General features: G+C 34.0%; 1 protein-coding gene and 1 non-coding gene across 2 annotated transcripts in view; one reads left to right on the top strand and one right to left on the bottom strand.

The window, feature by feature from the left end:
• Nucleotides 1–5071: 5071 nt before the first annotated feature.
• On the bottom strand, nt 5072–5178 carry LOC128036497 (small nucleolar RNA R71). The gene has a single exon (XR_008193292.1). It is a non-coding gene; the product is annotated as a small nucleolar RNA R71 (small nucleolar RNA).
• A 5080-nt stretch (nt 5179–10258) lies between these two features.
• LOC105781485 (glutathione transferase GST 23-like) overlaps nt 10259–23022 on the top strand; it is a 28558-nt gene continuing 15794 nt past the window's right edge. The window contains exon 1 of the mRNA XM_052627057.1: nt 10259–10587. Within this exon, the coding sequence (XP_052483017.1) occupies nt 10259–10587 (329 nt within the window). The remainder of the gene's footprint in view (nt 10588–23022) is intronic.

Raw genomic sequence — 23022 nt, forward strand, 5'->3', positions numbered from 1 at the left:
ATGGCTTCTCAAAAAGCTTCTACTTCAACTCTGCTTCTCCACGCACCTTATTTAGTAAACTTGCTGAGGAGAAATACCATAAAAATATTTCCAAACGACCATTCTGTATGGAAAAAGGATTCCATTTTCAGAATGCTCCCTTCTTGGGGTATACAGAGGTTGTTTCATCAGTTGTCGAAAAGCATGGGTAGGGAATCTTCTGCCTCCATCCTGTTGATGTCCTCCCAAAGGTAGTGAAAGAGTTTTATGCCCACATTACCTCTCCTAACAATGCATTTATATACGTGCGTAGTGCATCAGGTCTATTTAATGAGGACTCCATCAATGCTCAATATGGATTGTTCTGAAGGTTCTAATGAACATGCTGACTTTGTGAAGACAATGTGCTTAGAGCGTTCAGCCCAGGTTCTCATTAATGTTTGTGTGGAGGGAGCACAATGGTAATTCTCAAGATATGACTGTTACACCATTGACAGAATCTCATTGAAGCCTCAATGTAAAATTTGGTACCATTTCTTAAAAACTCGTCTCATTCCTTCTACATATAATGCTACATTCTCCAAGGACCGATTATTACTTCTCCACTCCATAATGGTGGGTTGAAAGATCAATGTTGGAAAAATCATCTTTCGTGAGATTCATCGTAATGCCCAAAAGAATACTGGTACATTAAATTTCCCCTCACTGATCACTGCACTCTGCCAAAGAGTTAAGGTTCTCTTGTCATAAAATGAAGACCACCTTCCTAACAAAGAGGCTATTACTACGCACATTGCATAGAAATTGGCTGGCAAAGAAATACCAAGGCAAACTGGCACACTTCCATCTTCTCCCCTTAGGACTGCTTTTGTTGCCCCCTCGACTTCTTACACTGAGTTTGAGTAGTGAACGACTGAAGTTGTAGAAGGTTTGAAATAATAGCTTTGTGTGTTAGAAAAGCATCAGAAAATACTTGTCATTGACTTTGGCAAAGCTGAAGAGGAAATGACCAGCTTTTCAGATATGTCCGCCAACATGATATTGCCATTCATAAATCCCTACAAAAGAATTTCTCACGCCCAATGCCACCATTTCCTGTTTTCCCTAAGGAACTGCTATTGAATCCTAAAGCAGAAGATAAAGAACCTACTACTGCCCCATGCACAACCAAGACCCAGAGTAAGATGAAGCCAGGATAGAATCTGTCCACATTGAATCTGATGATGATGGAAGGGATACCACTCAGGCTACCGCACCTGCACCATAATGCAAGGCCTTTATGATTGCCTAGGAACGTGTGGTTCATCAAGTAATTGATGAAATCACAAAGTTAGATACTGACGATTCCGATGATGATGAGTATGAGGTGCCCATCAACCAGCTTAAGAGAAAAATATTTAAGAAAGCTGCTAATAAATCTGTTCAAGCTGACAATGATGGCCAAGATAGGCCGCAATGTTACAAGAGAGTTGTAAGGAAACCCACACAAGCCAAGTGAAGTAATTTCCTTCCCTTATAAGCTTTGATTTTTATATTTTCATGATCATTCATTTTGATTTTTTATCTGTTTCATGCATTCATATAGCTTTTATTCATTTTATTTTGTCATGTTCATGCATTGAGGATAATGGATACATTAGTTTTGGGGTTGTGTTGTGCATATAGACTACATTATTAACTTTTCATACAGTTCTTTTACCATAACATTCAATTGCCATTCAACTACCTAATTATTTGAGTATATGGTTATCAATGATGTTCAATGAGGATAGTAACTCTTCTTTGTAAACTTAGAAAATATGGTGATAGTTGTTTAGGCATGTTTAGCATAGGACAATTGTTGAAACAAGATTTCTAAAAGTAGAATTATTGAAATATAAATTCAATTAGGCTATAGTACCATTCTTTGAATAAATTTAGGGCTTCTTAACTTAATTTCAGCATAGTAATAGGGTATAATTTTGTCATGGTAAAATAATATGAATACTCCAATGTTTGAACCTGTTGAGTAGGTCAGTAATATTTTGTTTGCTCCATTATATTGTTGACCAGAAAAATGAGTTCAAATAATCAAATATAAATGTTTGTCTAAAATTATATATATGAACATATTCTAAGGACACTCCACTGAATCTTGAAGCTAAATTGCTAATAAGGTTGTTGTTTGCTCCATCCATCTTTTTAGTTAAAAGCTTTTGTTTCATAAGTGAATTATATTAATTGGGACATGATACAATACGTGGCAGTCTAGTGTATGCTCCATTGAGGTTTTCAAGTATATAATCATATAACAATTTGAATTCCCTAGGAAATTTTGTGTTGAAATTTGAATAATTGCAAAATAAAAAAAAGTTTAGGAGAGAGATAATCTAAGTATATTTAGAGAGATCTACTATAGTTTTAATTGCTGAAATATTTACAAAATTTTACTTTTAGGAACCATTTTCTGCACTGCATTTGCGAAATAGGTTTACAACAATTGTAAGCATTTTTTCCTTTGTTTCAGTAGAAGATTGCTGAGAATAGAGGTACACAATATTCTCATTACGATTGGGTAGTAAATTTGGTGACTGATTGTCTTGGTAATTCCATGCATTCATGCATATTCAAAAGACAAATAATAATTCAGGTTTAAAGGTGTAATAACTCTTGAAAAATTTATATTTAAGGCCTCTAAATATAATTAATATGTTGTAATTAAGTGAATACATTTTCATTTTTAGGATATTTTTAGAACATTGCATAACAAAGCTTGGATTGTGATATAATGACCATTATTTGTTACTTTTATCAGTTGGGGAGGAAATGTGTGGTTTTGTGTGAATACAGGTGTAGGAAGAGCAAGAAGATGAAGATAGAACATAAGGGAAGTGAAACATTACCGTGGAAATTGGTAAGATTGATTGCCAATAGAATTGCCATGGTAATTCTGGAAAGATGACTCAGCACTCTATCCACGTCACTCTCAGCCAGCTGGATGTGTACCAGGAAAACCAACTTGAAAAGAGGAATGAAAAATGTGTGTTGAGGTGGGAAGAATCTACCTAATAAAAAAAGGAGAGTGAAAAATAAAAAGAGAGAGGAGAATTTGTGTGAGAAAGAAACTGGTGACAACAATTCTCTCTCTGCATAGAGAAAAACTTCATTGGAGAATTTTAGAGAAAGAAAGGGTAGCAGCTACAGAGATCAGAATACAGACATGAATTTACGTACAATCGAAAGATAAAAGAGAAGCTGGAGTGTGGCGAGAAATCCTGCAGTTCTTCCTTTAGTGTTCCTGATTTCTGTGATCCAAACTTCTTTAAATGTTGATGAATGATTTAAATTTGGTGTTTACTTTTCCACCCATGAACTAAATCTTTTCTGGGTTGGAGTTATTTGGGTGGATGTTTATCATCTTTATGTTCATGATTTGAGATTGCCTATACCACTGTTTCATTCGATTTATGCCTGTTTTAGATACATGCATCCAAGTTCCAGACATTGAGGAGCCATTAGCAAAGGAGCAACAGAAGGATCAGAGGAAAACATCTTCAATCAGAGTTCACAAGACTACTGATTCAACAGAGTTTATACTTCCTTTAATTTGTGATTTTGATTTTAATCATGTTTGCAATGTGCTTTATTATCTTGCCATAAAAAATGGTAGCTTAATTCTGTTTAGCTAAGATGATTGCATTTATTTAATAAATTTTGTTTAAATCATGTGTATAGTGTTTGTGCCTCAATCGATCATGTTTTCAATTAAACTCAAGTATGCATTTCATTCACATGTGATTGGGTGCATTAGAATTAGCTGAGCGATCCTAACTGAATGATGACTAGTGGACATAATAATTGAAATGTGCATGCTTAATTTAGATCCTCACTCGACTAAATTAAAGGTTCATAATAAATTTAATGAGTTGTATTAGCTTGTATAGTTTTTAGGTTTATGTGATTAAAATATTTGAAACCTAACCCGTCCCTGTTACTTCACATGAATCTTAAGAAACCCTTAGTTTAATATGATCATTAAAATGCATGTTTTACTAAGTAAAAGATTCCAAAAGGACTTAATTTGGTTTCCAAACTCATGAAAGATCGATTTGCCATGGAATAATTTCCATACACTGTTAAGCATGATAAAAAGAAGCTAAGTTGAATGATGCAATTATCCTAGCATACTCATGTTATTGATTGTTGAAGTTTGTGCTTTTGCTAAATTCATTCGTACATTTCATTTCATACTTTGTATTTAGTTTAAATTACATTAAGGATCAATTCTGCATCTAGATAATTTAATTTAGTTAATCACCCATCACTCAAGATATTGTGTTTTTATCATCAAATTGTTAACTTTAATTTTGCAATATATTGAATAACATACACAGTCTCTGTTGAGATGATAACTCTTTTACTTATTACTTGATAACAACTGTGTACACTTGCACAAACTGAGCGTTACAAGCTTTTAGGGCCGTTGCCGGGGATTGTTGCATGAATCATTTTTGTGAAATTATTCTTCTAATCATTTTTGTGATTTATTTTTTAGGTGTTTATAAGCATATATAGAATTATCTATTTATTACATGTAGAATCTGAGATCGAGCTATCATTTAGATAAAGAAGATGCAAAAGATCAGCTAAATGAAGAGCCGAGATAGACCTTGGAAATCAAAATGATGGAGAAGGAAATGGAGCCAATCATGTGCACAATCCAATCCTTATTGATGATGATCGGGATCGTGCCATGAGACAGTACGTTGTGCCACTCTTCAATAAATTAAATCCGGGACATAGGAGGCCGAATATCGAGACACCCCAATTTGAATTGAAGCCTATAATGTTTCAAATACTCCAAACGGTGGACCAATTTAGTGGAATGCCTACAAAAGATGCATCCCTTCGCCTTCGATTATTTATGGAGGTGAGTGATTCGTTTAAGATAGTCGGTGCGACTGAAGACACATTGAGGTTGAAGTTGTTTCCATACTCATTGTGAGATCGAGCACAAGCATGGCTTAATTTATTGCCACTATGTTAAATATCTACATGGCAAGAATGAACAGAAAGATTTTTGGTTAAGTATTTCCCACCTAGCAAAAATACTAAGTTGCGAAATGAGATAGCTAATTTTTAACAATTGGATGATGAATCTTTGTATGAGGCATGGGATAGATTCAAAGAATTACTTCGTAGGTGCCGTCATCATGGGATTCCATACTGCATCCAGTTGGAGACATTGTAACATTAGAGCATCTTACTGTGGTAAAACTTTGTATGGCTTAGGAGTGAGCATCAACTTAATGCCGAAGTCTATTTTCAAATTGTAGGGAATAGGCGAAGTAAGACCTACTACTGTGACACTTCAACTGGTGGATCGATCTTTAGCATACCTTGAAGGAAAGATCGATGATATTTTGGTAAGAGTCGATAAATTCATTTTTCCTACTGATTTCATTGTCTTAGATTTTGAAGCAGATAAGGAAGTGTCGATCATCCTAGGGAGACCTTTCCAAGCCACGGGAAGAACATTGATAGACGTGGAAAAAGGAGAACTCAGGATGAGAGTTCAAGATGATCAGGTAACGTTTAATGTTCTCAAACTGATTAAATTTATTGATCTGGTGGATGAATGTTTAGTGATGGAAGAGTTAGAAACCTTAGTTTCTATAGAATGGAATAACAATTTTGAAGACCTATTGGAGAACACTTTAGGGTTTGAGCCATTGAAAGATGAAAAAGGTAATGAAAACATGGCTTTGATGGAAGCCAATCTGAGGGACTATGTTCAACCAGCTCAATTTTAACCATTAGAGTTGGAAGCTCAGGAATTTACACAACTGAAGTTGTCAATTAAGGAACGACCAAAATTGAACTTAAGGTACTTCCTTTCCATTTAAAATATGTTTATTTAGGTAATTGTTCTACTTTGCCTATGATTGTTTCAACATAATTAACAGAACACCAAGAGGAGCAACTAATTGTTATTTTAAAGAAATTTAAAAGGGCAACCGGTTGGACCATAGCTAATATTCGAGGAATAAGCCCTTCCTTTTTTATGCATAAGATTATTTTATAGGAGGGCGAAAGAGCTAGGATTGATTGGAAAAGGAGACTCAACCCTATCAAGGAAGTGGTATTTTGAAAGGAAGTGATCAAATGGTTAGATGCGAGAATTATCTACCCCATCTCAGATAGTTCATGAGTAAGTATGGTATAATGTGTACCAAAAAAAAAGGTAGAATCATGATTGTCGAGAATGAACATAATGAGTTAATCCAACAAGAACTGTGACGAAATGGAGAATCTATATTGATTACAGAAAATTGAACAAAATGACTTAGAAGGACCATTTTTCGCTTCCTTTTATGGATTAGATGTTAGATCGATTAGCAGGTAACAAATATTACTATTTTTTAGATGGATATTCGGGATATAACCAAATAGTTGTTACCCCGAAAGACCAACAAAAAACTACTTTTACTTGCTTGTACGATACATTTGCTTTTAGGTGAATGCCTTTCGATTTATGTAACGCACCTGCCACATTTTAGTAATCAATATATACTAATATGGTAGAAAATTTTGTTGAGGTTTTCATGGATGATTTTTCTATTTTTGGTAATACTTACGATGTTTTTTTAAATAATTTGGTTAAGGTACTTAAAAGATGCAAGGAGATAAATCTGGTCCTTAACTGGGAGAAATGTCATTTTATGGTTAATGAGAGAATTGTCTTAGGGCATAAAATTTCCAAAAGAGGAATTGAAGTTGAGAAAGCAAAAGTGGATGTGATTGAAAAATTACCACCTCCGGTTAGTGTGAAAAGGGTTCGAAGTTTCTTAGGCCATGCCGATTTTACTGAAGGTTTATAAAAGACTTTTCAAAAATTTCTAAGCCTTTGTGTAAGCTGTTAGAGAAAGATACTATTTTTGAGTTTGGCAAAGCATGTTTGGAAGCTTTTGAAGAGTTAAAAAGTCGGTTAATCTCAACCCCAATAATTGTTACACCTGATTGTAACTCACCTTTTGAGTTGATGTGTGACACAAGAGATTTTGTCGTTGGAGATGTGATGGGTCAAAGAAGAAACAAGGTATTTCACCCTATCTACTATGCAAATAGAACTTTGACAGGAGCATAACGTAATTACACGGTAACTGAAAAAGAACTCTTTGCTATAGTTTTTTCTTTTGACAAGTTTCGTTCATATCTTATAGGTACCGAAGTTATAGTTTTTACTGATCATGCCACCATTAAATACTTACTTATAAAGAAAGATGCTAAACCTTAAGATCCAAGAAAGAAAAGGTGATGAAAATCAAGTAGCCGATCATTTGTCGAGGTTGGAACAAAATGAGGTAACTTACTCACTTGTTCTTATCAATGAGAATTTTCCAGATGAGCATATCTTTGAGGTAAACTGAATTCATGAAATACATTGGTTTACTGATTGTGCGAATTATTTAGCATGTGGAATAATTTCTCGAGAAATGACATATCAACAAAGGAAGAAATTCCTTCATGATAGTTGGTATTATTTATGGGAGGATCCATTTTGTTTAAACAATACGCAGATAACATAATCAAGAAGTGCATAGCTGAAACTGAAATTGATGAGATGTCTTACCACTGCCATTCATCTCCAAGTGGGGGACACTTTGGTAGTTCTAGCATTACAGCGAAGATCTTATAAGCAAGATTCTTTTGGCCTACAATGTTCAAGGATGCGTATACAGTTGTGAAAAATTACGATAGATGCTAGAGGACCGAAAGCATATCAAGGAGAAACGAGATGCCTTTGACAAACATTTTGGAGGTAGAATTATTTGAAATATGGGGCATCAACTTTCTAAGCCCATTTCCTTCTTCTTATGGTAACTCGTATATCTTCGTGGCCATCGACTACGTATCCAAGTGGGTTGAAACTAAAGCATACCCAACGAATGAAGCTAAGGTAGTCATGCGATTCCTACATAAGCATGTGTTTACACGGTTTGGGACTCTTAGAGCTATAATTACCGATGAAGGATCGCACTTTGTAAACAAATGACTTAAGTGGTTGCTTGACAAGTACGGTGTGAAACAAAAAATTTCCAATGCCTATCATCCACAGTCAAACAGACAATTTGAATGGGTAAACTCTGAGATTAGAGGAATCATTGAGAAGGTGGTGCGACCTAATATAAAACATTGGTCTCGGAGGCTTGATGATGATCTATGGGCCTATCGAATAGCTTTTAAGACACCTTTAGGAATGACTCCTTATCGGTTAGTCTTTGAAACGACATTTCATTTGCGACTTGAGTTGAAAAATAAAACTCACTGGGCTTTGAAATAATTAAATTTGGATCTTAAGCAAGTTAGTGAGAGAAGGATGTTACAATTGGATGAGCTTGAAGAGTTGAGGTTATTTTTATACGAGAATGCCAAAATGTATAAAGAAAAGTCTAAAAAATGGCATGAGAATCGTATACAACCTCGTGAATCCGAAAAAGGTCAGAAAGTTTTATTGTTTAATTCAAGGCTAAAGTTATTTCCAAGAAAGCCAAAATCCTGATGGAAAGGACCTTATACCATATACAAAGTTTATGCATATGGAGCCGTTGAATTGTACAACAACAATGGAGGTACATTTAAGGTTAATGGTCAATGTCTCAAACACTATTGGGATGGTGAAGTTGAGAAAGTTGAAACCTCGTTCAATCTAATAAACCCTTAATTTTTATGCTTTTATTTTTAATAAAGTTAATACTTAGAAATTATCTTCTTGAATTAATACATTAAATTAAGTCTGTCTAAGGAGATCGGAACGTAAGCGAGAACGCTTGTGACCCCTATAACCTTTCTCGGGATATTAATTTGATGTAATTTTTTGAGAAGGAGTTTTCTAAGTAATCCAACATTTTTTAATTTTAATTTTAATTTTGCAATTTTAGTTGTCTTTATATTGAATAAAGATGGTCAATTTGGCCCAAGTACTAATTACTTTATTTTCCTAGTTTAGTTTAATTTTTTAGTACAACAAATAATTATAGTTTGGGCTTGAGGTCAAAAATAGCAAAAAAGAGGAAATTACGCATCACTTCTGTCCATATAGCCCCTAAAAACCCTATTTTTGCTACCATTTTTCCCTTCCTTGCTTACCTTCCCACCCAAGCATCCTTGTGTAGCTAAATTTTTGCTACAAGTTTACCCTAATTTGCTACTATATAAACCCCTCTATACCATCATATTCCTCACACCATTCAAAGCAATTAGCTTCAAACCCTAGCCACCTATTTCTTTCTTCTTGCCATTAACGTCAAATCTCGAAGAATCTCCCCAAAATCTCCCTTCTTGTTGCAAAACCCTCCTATTGCCACCACAATCTTCTTATCGGAGCAACGCCTTCACCGCCATAATTTTGATGCTACCACACTCTTATTGCTACTGCAATTCCATCACCACCACAACCTTCAGCCAACATTCATTGCCAATTTCTCTTCCTTTTGCCAAAACTCTACCTATCTTTCGGGAAAAATACCATGTCTCGCAAAAGAACTAGATCTTTCAAGACTTCTACTGATAATCCAAATGTGATTCAAGATGAGGAAGCAATGGAAAGATTTGATTCTATCTTTAAGAAGCAACCCATGATGGTAGAAAAAGGGTTTCAATTTGGACAGAAATGACAATATGATCATGCCATTTTCACTTCCAAAGACGATTAATGCTTTAAATTGGGAGTAATTCTGTGATGCACGGTTAATACTGGATGAAGATTTAGTGCAAGAGTTCTATGTCAACTCGACCATGACAGATGCTAATAAAGTTCTTGTTCTTAAGAAGAAGGTACCCTTACTTTTAAATCCATTAATGATTTGTTTAACTTACATGATGTTGAAGAAGATGAGTACTCTTCCATGATGACAAATATCAATTATGATTTTCTTCAACAAGTTCTTAATGTAGTTACAAATCTGGGATCCCAATGGATTAGAAAAAAGTATGGTAGTCATTCTTATCAAAGGGAATATTTAAATCCAATGGCTAAGGTATGGTTCTACTTTATTCGATATAGCTTTATACCTATCTCACATAGTTCCACCATCTCGATGGAACGAATACTTTTTTTGTATGTGATTATGATAGAAAGGTCTATCAATGTTGGGAAAATTATTCTGAAGGAGACTCAAGACTGTGCAAAGAAGAAGGAAGTGCCTACTTCCTATCATAGATTACTTCACTTTGCTTAAGGGCCCAAGTAAGATCAAAGGCAAACTTGAAAGACTGTTATGTTCAAGGTTGCATAACAATGCTTGACCTTGAAAGGATAGTGGAGAACGTTGAACTATTGAACCAAGTGGAGCCAAATGAATTGAATGAACCAAAATATGATGAGCCATCAACTAAGTCTGAACCAGAAACTGACTCAACAAATGCCACAGAACAAGCAGAAATTGAAAAGGACACAAACAGCCTTGAGCCGAGGGTGGACCCAAGTGCTACTGAACCATTGGAGACAAGTTTTAATCCTGAGTTGACAATTCTAATGCCAGTTTCTTCAAACACTATGAAGAAACCAGAATTTTCAATTATGATGGATATGTGGAAATTCATACACAAACAACAACAAGTTTACTGGTGATATGCAAAACTTAGAGATGATTCTGTATAAAATACTTTTAAGAATATCTCTAACACTTTTGTTCCTGAGTTCCCAAATCATATCTTTGAGACATGGAAAAAGGAGATTGTGGGATCAAGTGCAACAAAAAAGGGAAAAAGAAAAAGACATGGAGGATGACACGAATAAAAACAGGGGAAATTTCTTTTTCTTAGCATTTATTTATTTTTAGGCATTTATATTTCTTTCATAGTTAATAATTTGATCGCATAATAAATAAGATATTACAAGCATGAATAAAATAAGCTCAATCTCTTTTCATTAGAAAAAAGTGAACTGATGTGGTAATGTGGATGAACATGTCTAAGATGGATTGTTGAGAAAGACTTGGTACTTAAGCAGCCTTCATGACTCACCTTTCTTTCTTAACACCTTAACTGATGTTTAGTTTTCATTCATTACCTTGTTTTCACAATGAGGACATTGCATCTTTTTAAAAGGGGGTAAGGAAATATTAGCATGAATTTAAAATTTTTTCTCTTAAGTAGGTTTTAATGCTTTCACATGAATAATGCTGAAATAAAATAATGTTTAGAGAAAATTTTTGTTCATAAGTTAGCTCAAATGCAAGTATGATTTCTGATTTTATTTGAGTTTTTTATGTTATCCTAAGTTATGGAATGTCTGTATGTTCTTAGGTCTCATGTGGCCTTTTTAATGAAAATTGAACTTCTTTTGAAATAGACATGCATGAAGGTTTAAGTCCTTAGAATTGAGTTAGTAAATTTTTTTAGGCAAAATCCTAGGAGGCATAAGAATCTAAACATGATTTAGGCACATTTTCTTTGGATTGTTTGAGCCTTTCGAGCCTACCATATGTATTTGACCCTTGAAATCTTAATTTGAGCCTTAAAGCCTATTTTATTTTTATTTACCTACATTATAAGCCATGCTACCATCCTTTTAAGTTTTATCTTATTTTTGCACCTATCTTAACTATACTTATCTTGGTGTGCAAAGATAGAGGAAAAATTCGATAAGATGTACATGTTCTTCGTATGTTAAAAAAAAAAGCTCTATTCAAATGTCAAGCAAAAAGAGCAAAATAAATACTCAAAGTATTGAGAAATATTGGGCATATGCTTCAAAATTAAGTTTGGAGGGGTGAAGAAACCATTAGTATGAAGAATGTACCTTGAAAAGATCCAAGGCAAAGTTAGGATTAAGATAACTGAACCTAAGAATTCACTTCTCTTTATCTCTACCTTAAGCTTAGCCCTATTACAACCTTATAAAAGATCCATTGATTTGGATGATTAGGCATGCGAGTTCCCTACGGATCTAGCCATTTGAATGATACTTCCACACTAGTTTTCCTTTAAAGAGGAATAGTCTTGCCAAACATATTTGTCTCTTGATGTTTCCTTTTTTGGTAACTCTCTCTATTATTGGGTTCTAACTAACCCCTCATTTCCTTGTGGGCTAATTGACTTACTTACAATCAACCACTAGCATTCAGGGTTCCTTGAGCACACTTTGGAGATTCTTAATGCAAATCCTTATCTAACATCCTCGGTTAAACCATATTTTGTTTGCTTGCACTCTAGGCACCACTAGTGCACCCACTCCCGTGACTATTTCTTGCTAGGTCACCACTCATATTCTATACTGGCTTTCACAACTACTATTCTAGCAATCTTTTCCCACTTTTATTATGTTTTCCATTCATTGGCGGATTCCTTTGACCCGCTGGCTAACTATTGCATGCCCATACTTTTTCCTTTTAACCCATTTTCCTTGTTTACAAAAGTTCCCATTATTGTTGTTCTAATTGACCACCCGTGTTTACTGTCTCGATAGACTATCCCGTGTTTAGTGTCCTGGTAGACTCCATAAGATGCCATAGCTGAGCTATGGTCTTACTTGGCAGGTTCCATGTTTAATGTCCAAATGGACTATGTTAGTTGCAATAGTCGAGCTATGATCTTACACCTCATAATCCCTGTGTTTATATCTCATGTTTACTATCCTAGTGGACTATCCCATGTTTACTGTTTCGATAGACTATCTTAGATGTCATAGCCTAGCTATGGTCTTACACCTTTAACCTTTTGGAGGTCTCATCTAGAAAGACCTTACCACCGTAGTAGTGTCACCCCATAAAGCCTACTGACCCTTGTCATAGTGTTGCTCTATAGAACCTAATAACCATCAATATCGTCTTATCATATATCCACATTAATGCTCAAACACCGAAGTATCCCATTCGCAAGGCTTGGAGCTTTGCACATGATGGTTTTCTCCTAGTAATCCTGAATGGCGAAACCATAACGAAATTCCATTTTTCTTTTTCCCTATTTCTCCATTCACCGTCCTATACTTTGATGCTTGAACATCACAGTGTCCCCTTCACAAGGCCTAGAGCTTCACACATCATGGGTGCACACAGCAACACCGGATGACAGTATCTAACAGAATCACCCCTTTTTTCCCATACCTAACTTCATCTAACCCTTTGATATGTCCCACTGTGTTCCACAATTATAACAAATAACACATACATATAATCACAAACATATTAACATGGAACACACTACATGCATCACTGTAACTCAATCCACATTCATGCCATTCATCCAATATTCCAGGAATGGGGTATAAAAACTCACCTTATGCTTCCTCATCTTGTCAAATTAGGTTTTTCGAATGCCAGAGCTCTCATTCTTCCAGCTTCTAAGCATTACAACCAAGACCATAAATTAAACTCAACATTTTCAACGAAAAAAATTAGTTTTCTAGAAACATGCAAAACCCTTAAAATGGTTCTGAAAATCCTTATCTTTATATCTTAAACTTAAAAACTCTAAAGGTCTTAGTACCTCACCAGCTTGTTGGATTCTCTACTTTTCTACTGGAACCTTATGACCATCTCCCCATGTAGAGCTTTCCGTAACCATCTCATCTAGTAGCTACCTAGGAAGAAGATGAATGAAAATAAGAAAATGAAATAGAATAGAGTTGAATCCTCCTCAGAAAGTCATTTCCAAACTATATACAGCCCTTCAAGTGCAATATTCCACCATATAACAACCATTCATCCATAATCATTTTGTCTCCCACTAAGGAAATTGTTGGTTCTAATCCAATTGAACCAGCATTGGATTTCAACCAAGTCCTAAATCGATTACTATTTTCTCCAGATTTTCCAGTAGAAGCGGCCAACTTATGGTTTCTTTAAATTTAACCACTAATTGTTTTAAATTTTTAGGTTTAGAGGAAACCATGTGTGACAATACTGCAGAAGTTGTACACCTAACATACCAGCTTTCGGTTCCTTATATATTCAAACTTAGGCTTTTACTTATCAAAGTGTATGAGTCACACATAATATGTCATCCACTGAAGATTTAGGTATGCCACACTATGAACATCATAAGTGAATAAATCCATAAATAGATTCAGGATCTATTATGCTTGGGTCATGTGTGATGTACTGTCTGTCCAGTCAATCACATCTATGTCTCTATCTTTTGGGAGTCATCCGCTCTAATGCCCAAGACAAGGCATGTCCCCAATTAGACTTGATAGACGACATATTAGTCTTTCAATTGGTTTGTTCATTTCTAATTAGACTAAAGACATGTTTAGGTTCATTTACTAATGCAAGTTGTCTTTTCGTATCACGATTCGACCACGTAATACCGCTTAGTATTAGTTAAAAATTAGACAACCAGTGAGCAACATTTGCTTCCATTTTGCGTTGCGTGCAAAAACCATTTGAGGGAAGTTTATCCAAAGTATATTAATTTAATTAATGAATTTATTTTATTAACCAATCTATTTGAAAAAGTTACAAGTTTATATTGACGAAAACACTACACTTAGGGCACCAGATCCAACAGTGACATCTGTTGTTGAAGTCGTAATGTCGAGCTGTTGCCTTGAATGTCACAACATGGTTCCCTCATGGTTGCAACACCATACCTGTGTTTTAAAACTTTTACATTTTAGTCTTTCAATTAACATTGATTTTTCATAAGAGCTTCCATAAACTCATTTATAACATGGATTTGATTAAATAACACATTATACTTAAGTATTGAATCCAATGGCTTGTGCAAATGAAGTTGTAGTTGTTTCTGCAACGAATGTGACATCTCACATCTCGGATTCGACGATCAAGTTGAGTGTTGGGTGTTATAGGAAAATTACTTTTAAGCCCTCCAAAATTTCTTTTTTTATTATCTGTATAGAAATATCCAATGCTCATTTAAAAACATAAAAGAAAATGTTAAGCAAATTTATTAGTTTTCATTTTTTAGCTTTTGTTTCTTAATGTAGCTTTTTCGTTATAAGAATAGAAATTTTAGAATATAATTTGCTTCTACATTTTGTATTTTGAAAAATAAAATTTAAGCGAATTGAAATTTTGAATTAGGTTTGGAAAGGAAAATTTTTGTTATATTTTGTATTCTTTTGGCTCAAAAATGGCATTAGTGTCGATTTCCCAAGCCTATGTAATATGAGTTCTAGATGTACTTCAAGGGCATAAAACTCAACTTGAAGATAATACTAATTTGGTTTTGAGAAATAATAAGGAAACATATAATGGTCTAACATTTTTTGGTTTTGTTTTATTTTTAATTTGTTATTAGATTTTATTGAATGAGAATTTTCTTTATTTCTCATACATATTAGCTCTTCAACAACAACATTTTCGAGATTTTATTTTCCTAGAAATTTTATATAATTTTTTATTAAAATAAATTTGAGTATTTTTTTTAATTTTTATATAGAATATGCTTAATGCTCAATTTGGCCCTCGAACTATGACTATTTTCCCACTTTGATACCTAAACTTTTTTTGTCCCATATCGGTATTTAAACTATCATTCCATTACCTAATTCAATCCCTTTTTTGTAATGGTGTTAAAAAGACCAGTTGCCATGTAGGGCCAATCAAAATGTGCCACGTGGCACTTAGAGTTATTTAAAATAAAAATATTAACCCACCAGTAATCGGACTTGGACCGATAGTGACCACCGTCGACCAAACATTGATTGATGTTGACCACCATTGACTGGTGTTGACCATAATTTCCTTATGTTGGCCAAGTTGACCATCCACGTGGCGCTATTAGAACGACCATATCACTTTTTTTTAATATTCTATATAATATATTATTTAAAAATGTAAAAAAATATAAATAATATATGAATAATTCAAAAAAGGTTTTTAAAAAATCTAAAATATATGATTATAAGTTAAAAAATAAAAATATTATATAAAAATGAAAAAATTAATATATATATAAATTAAAATATTACATAAAATGTTCACCAAAAAATATTATATCAAAATTGTAAAGTTTTAAAAAATTATAAATATACATAAATATAAATTTTAAAATAAAAATATTATATAAAAATTTAAAATTTCGATAACTTTTTTTCAAAACTCTAAAATTCAAAAGAAAATATACCTTAAAAATAAAAAATATATATCTAAATTTCCAAAATAGCCAAAGTTCATCGAAAAATATAAAGTTTGAAATTTTTGAAATTTATATATATCTATATATATATTTGAACTTTTAGAATTTAGAGTTCTTGAAAAAAAATTAACAAATTTTCAATTTTATAATATTTTATTTTTAAAATTTATATTGATATATTTTAGAATTTTTAAATTTTTATATAATATTTTTATTTTTAAATTTATAATTATATATTTTATAATTTTGAAGTATTTATATATTATATATGATTTTTTACATTTTTATAGAATATATTTATATAATATTAGAAAAAACAACAAAAGAAGGGTGACATAGATCATTCTAATAGCGCCACGTGGATGGTCAATTTGGTCAATGGCTGATCAATACGGTCAAACGTGGTCAACATTGATAAACGATGGTCAACGCTGGATGGTGGTCAATGTAGGTCAACATCCGATCAAGGGTGGGTCAATGTTTTTATTTTATGTAACCCGAAGTGCCACGTGACACGGTTGGTTGACAGGTGCCATGTAGGAACATTTTGATTGTTGCAACGTGGCAATAAATTCTTTTTTAATATCATTACAAAAAGGTCTAAACCGGGTAACTAAATGATAGTTTAAGTACGAATCTAGTAGAAAGAATAAGTTTAGGTACCAAAGTGAAAAAGTAGGCATAGTTCAGGGGCTAAATTGAGCAGTAAGTTTATAAAATAAGGGTCAAATAGATAGAAAATATAAAAGATGAGGACTAAAATTATTGTTATATCAATTAAAAAGTGACACTTAATAGTCAGATAACGAAATAAATAAATTAAATAACGTTAGTGACTAAATTGTAACGTTTTTTAATTAAGTGGCCAAAACAAAAATTTACTTATAATTTAATGACTAATAGTATAATTTACCCTTTATTTTAATAAAAATAAATGATGTTTTTGAACATTACATAAATGATTGAATCTTGTAACACCCCAAACCTGGCCTAGACGTTATGGCCGAATCTGGCGATATCACATTGAAGTGTTTTACAAAAAACATAGTTTCAATGAAAAACCCGTTCTATAGTAATTCCCGTTTATTGAAAACTCAAGTTATCTTTAGCAGTTTGTTGATCATATTAGTTTGTTACTATATTTAAAACATTGTTTGATGCGGAAGCTTTTACAGTATTTTACGAAAACGTGGTTTCTTGAAAAGCATACATCTTTAGAAAATCCGCGTTCTACTACTATTTGTAAGATTTTAAATAATTAAAATCCCAAATTAAAAGTTAATAATTTAAAGAGGCCTTATTACAACAAATACCCAATTTAAATTTATTATCAGTGAAAATCCTATTTAGAAGCAGGTGCGGTTGTGTAGTCACCTCCGAGTCTCTCGCAGCACTGGTCCCTAAGACTGGGGATTACTTGTAAAATAAACAAAGGGGTGAGTTTACAAAAACTCAGTGTGTAACCCCATGTAAGCAAAATGACCAAACAGGCCCTAGGCAAGTACAGTCTAGGCCTAAGCCCAATTCAATAAGAGTTCAGTTCAGTTGGGCCTTAGCCCATTATAGTATCAGTATCAGTGTGGCCTTAGCCCATTACAGTGACAGTAACAGTTCAGACATGCAATCAGAAATCCTACCCAACCAGCCTCTACACTCCACTCTGTCTAGCCCAACACTCCATGTAGGGATAATATCACCCACCTATCCCTACACTCCAAAATTAGCACCGGTTGCGGCACTAAACAGTATATGCATGAGAGCTGTCAGTACAATACACTTCCTCCAATAATAATCCCATTCTCATGCAACATATTATACATGTATGCAACATATATATATCGTGGCATGTTTATATACAGTCATACAAAACATAGAGCATGCAGTCATTTTATAAAATAGGGACAAAACAGTCATTTCATATTAGTTTGGGGGTCTAGGTCTACATATCAACCCATCAGTAGGTCCACAGTCATCTCGGTCTTGAAAATCACACTGTTTGGCCCAATAATCTCCTCACGTTCATGTGGTTTACCCATGTGGAGTCCACAAGCCCGTTGGGCCCACATAACCCATTTCGACCCATCGTGGCCCAAAATGGCCTAAGACCACGAATTCGCTCATGGTGGCCTCAACAGTCTATCGCCCATGTTTTATGCATTCGGATTACCACACGAGCGAGCGTACACTCGTGTAGCGTCAATTGTCATATTTTCTGGCTTTTGCCAGTTTATGATTTGGGTAGTGTTTACACACCTTGTTTCTATTCACTGAGAAGGAAAAATCCCAAGCCGTTGTGTCCTACAATTGGCCGTACAACCATCAATTAATCATTTGCACACCCAATCAATCAAAAATATACACGGGTTGATCTCACAATAATTAGCAACCACCTTACCTTCGAGAGAGTAAAGAAGGAGGTTTTGCCCACTTAACACCAACTAATGATCTTCATGCCTTGGGCCAGTTCCTAAGCACCAACCATAAACAGGTAAGCATTGAACCAACAAGCACAGAAAAACTAACTCCATACTATTTACTTTTACCAAAAATCGCGATAAGAACCAATTGTAAAAAGGAAGAACATAACCGAAAATAAAAGATGCTCACCAGAGAGCAAAGATAGGAACACAGTCGGCTGCACAAGGAAGAAAAGTATCAGCAAGACAAGGAGAAAGTGGAGGGTGAAAGGACGAAAAAGATGAAAGACAAACAACAGGTCAGCAAAGAAGGATGAATAAACATTCAAAACTTACCAAGAATCAAAGGAATCCCGGCAGCAACAAAAGAGAAGATAAGAAGATGCACAATCAGTAGAGAAAAGAAAGGAAGAACAACTACAAAAATCGGTTCAAAGAACTCAGAGTGACCGATAGGGAGTTGAGAGAAAAAACGAAAACTGATTTTGCAAAAAGAAAAAAAGAGAGAGAGCACAAAGGAGAAATTCAGCCAAGAGGGGAAAGGATTGTCGTCAACAACATGGGAAGATATCGGGGAGAGGGTGTCAAAATTTTGAAAAAAGAAACCTCATTCAGCATATCTCTCACCACATCCATTAATCCTCTCCTACAAATTCTCTAACCACCCCTATCCAAACCCCTTTAACAACTGAAATCCCCCTTACTAGCCTCCACAAAATCGGCCACACATTCCCACACTCCTCAAACACCTTACTTTTCTCCCCAAATCAAGATAACTTCCCACATCCCATACTTTCCTCCTAAAATCACTCCAACCTTTCCACCACTTAGAATTTTAGTCAAAATCAACCTTTCACACGACACAAGCAGCAAAATAAATCCTTTGTTTACACAAGGATTCGAACTCAGGACCTCAAACATAACCAACACGCCACTTAAACACCAGACCAGCATGCCCATTTTGACATTTTTATCAACATTTATTTTTAAGTCAACAACTAGGGATAGGGGTTTATTCAATTAAAAACAAAATTTTTTCCCAAGCCAAGGCTCGAACTTGGGACCTCCGAAACACTCCCAGAACACATAACCACTAAAGCTTATAGATATTTGTGTCACAAACATACAAAAATAATTACTTGAATTTTTGGGGCGTTACAAATCTACTAAATCTAGGACTAGAAATTAAAACAAACACATTAAAGGGTGGAGTTAATTGTATATTTAAATATATTTAATTTTTGAAATGCGTAAATATGCACTTGAGGACAAACACTCTGAAACAAACATTTATACTATATTTGCTAAAGGGTTGTCTATTAATTTGTTGTTTTGGTTGCCTTGCTTGAGGACAAACAACAACTTAAGTGTGGGGGGGTTTGATCTACCGTAATTTGGTGTAGCATATTAAACTTGTTTTCGCACTTGAGGAGCTTGAATACTAGCACTTTTATTATGTTTTAATTAAGTTTTCATAGTTTTTTTTACATGCAATAAAAAGTGTAATTTGAGTATTTTATTGACCTTAGGGGCTGAATGAGGCCTAAGGGTGAGCTAATATACTTAGTAAGTGTGCAGGAGACCGTCAGAGGGTGTACAAACTTAATACTAGTCGTTCTGTTGCAACATGGGGAGTTTGATGTTGCAACATAGGGAGCAGAGTATAAAAATTCTAAGATTGCCTTCGATGTCACGACCCAACCAAGGGATGTCGCAATACACCCTTGAAATCACCCTGAAGCTAAGCATACTGTCTTCGATGTTGCGACACAGGCACTAGGGTGTCGCTACATCAATCTTGTATGAGAAACACTTACAAGGCAGGGGCATTTTGGTCTACGCAATCAAATGTTTAACATTAGAGCATCTGCTGACCTAGGGTTGAGGACGACAAAAACCCTAAACCTATAAATAAGCTCATTTAACACTTGTGATGGACAAATTTTCATACATTAGAATTTTCTTTGTAATTTCAGTTTTTAGTTTTCAGTTTTCAGTTTATCCCTTTTTCTTAGGTTTTAGATTATTTCTAGTTTTTATCTTTGTGTTTGTCGAGAGATCTCATTTATAGACTCGATCAGCTCTTTTTGGATTCTACGTTTCATTCAAATATAATTTAGGATTCTCTTAAACCTTTTCTCTTGATTCAATATTCATGTTTATCTTTATTATCAAGTTTATTGTGTTTATGAAATCCGTGAGCAACTAATCCTTATGAGGGATTAGCGAGTGGAGGTGTGACTAATTATTTATTGTATAGGGTTTTCTTAGCGGATCAGCTGCTTGGGAGAGGAAGAACTTAAACCCTAGGCTTGATGACCGTAGGAACTCATCTAGGTGGGAATTAAGGTAAAATTGGTTTGGCCTATCCATAAACACCTTATGTAAGAGTATGCCCAAAGATCAATCATGAGATGGTTGTAATAACATACTTGATTTATCACGTTTATTAATATAAGGTGTTACCATTTTATTTCAGTTTCTTTTTCGTGTGAATAAATAAATTATTTTATAATAAACTATTTTAAAAATATGATTATTCTTAAAAGGTCCTTAGTCAAGTATTATTGTTGGCTAGGACAAAAATAATGCATTAAGGCTAACATGTAGTTGATTGATGATAAAAAGTTGTCATTGATATGGAGTGTCAAAATCAATACATGAATAAGTGTGTTAGAGAACAACATATTGGACTGACCCGCTATGAGTATGTTTCTTGGATTATTATGTAATTGTCACAATGTTACTCATAATGATTAATATGTATATGGTCCTCAGACTTGAGATCATCATTATTCCAACATCGTGAGTTGTATATTTTGATAGGTTAAGCATTATAATCATGAATCGGTTGTTCTATAAAGGCTGATGTTGGATATACCACAATCTATGTAGAGGGATATGGTTGATCAATATAGGATAAGTCCCTCCTACATAATGGGAGTAATATCTTAGGCCACTTGATTAAGTGAGACTAGAAATGCATGGCCATGCTCAAATAAGTTGATATGAGATGTCATACTTGTTTGTATATCATAGTCTACTCAAGATATCAAGGAACATGGGATGGACTATGCAAGTGTGACTATTCCATGACTTGTGTCCATTCCAGAGATAAAAGGACTTAAGGATTAATGCATGAAAGGTTAATCACAAAAAGGTTATGTCGAATCATGACTTCTTGTAACTTAGGTAGCAATGATGCATTTCTAGATGCCACTCATTGTTTGTAACATTAGAATCGTTCTAGTATTACTGCTAATATTACAAGAACCTATAGGGTCACACCCTATGGTTGAAATGAACGGAATAAAACATAGTTGGTATTGTGTTTGGTCGTCATATGAATTAAATTAATTATAGAATTAATTTAATTGGGCAATCAAATATCGAACATATTATATGTACAAGGATGTTGTACACATAATGAGAACATAGTTCTATTAATATATGAATTTGGTTCGTATATAAATTTAAATAAATATAGTTTATCGAAATCTTTGTTATAATTAATGTAGTTATAATTTTCGGTTAAAAAATTATTATATTTATTTATTTTAATTATGATTATTATGTTCGGATAAAATTTTATGAATTATGATTCATTATATATATCAATTATAAAAGGGTGAAAAAAAAAGATAGATATACCAATTAAAAAAACCCTAAAAATTACGTTTTTTTTGCTTGTGAGGTCTAGCAGCCGTGAAGCAAAGTATTCTCCAAAACAGTTTTGGATATTTTCTTTCGTTCATTGTCAAATTGAGTGGATTACGTAGAGGTCAGAATATTAAAAGGTTACGACTTGGTTCGATAGTAGATTAGAGATGTCATTGCCGAGGCGTCGCTGTCTACTCAAATTGAAATTACGGTAATTTCGAAACCATTATTTCACCCTGATTCGTTCCTCGCACATGGATCCATAGGTTGGATCGCCAGAATTATTTTTTTATTATTAATTTTAGCTATGCCATGGGGGTACCGACATTCTAACAGCTTAGCCCCTAACTGGTTTGGACTTTGAGGTCGAGAGATAAGTAGTTCTTGGTGACTCGTTAGTTTAGAGGAAGATCAAGAGATCCTATTAGGGTGACAATTAGTTTATTGAATAGAAACCCGAAGCAAAAGTTAGTTATGATTACTAAAGCGAGCTAATTGCCCATGCCTAGATCGGATTGAGTTTGCATAATTAGTGTTTCAAAGTCTCTTCATTTATGTTATTTTCTTTATTGTTATACAAACCCCAAAAATCTATCTTTTTGTTTATTCGTAATATAATTTATTTAGAGTACTAATTAGATCTATTTGTGTTTAGATTAGGATTAATTTAGTACTCGCTTCCCTTGGGTACGATCCTCGGAGTACTTACATACTTCGTTGTAACTATATTACAACTTGACCCATGTACTTGCAGATACCACTTATTTCATATCTTTTGTACAAGATTCATACTTTGGACGTTGATATGTCCAGAGGAGGTCAATGTGGTGTGGGAGTCATATATAAGTGTAACATTTATTTAATATTTCTTTCCATGTTT

This window comes from Gossypium raimondii, chromosome 13, assembly GCF_025698545.1.
Source record: "Gossypium raimondii isolate GPD5lz chromosome 13, ASM2569854v1, whole genome shotgun sequence".
In the NCBI taxonomy this organism is placed as follows: domain Eukaryota; kingdom Viridiplantae; phylum Streptophyta; class Magnoliopsida; order Malvales; family Malvaceae; genus Gossypium; species Gossypium raimondii.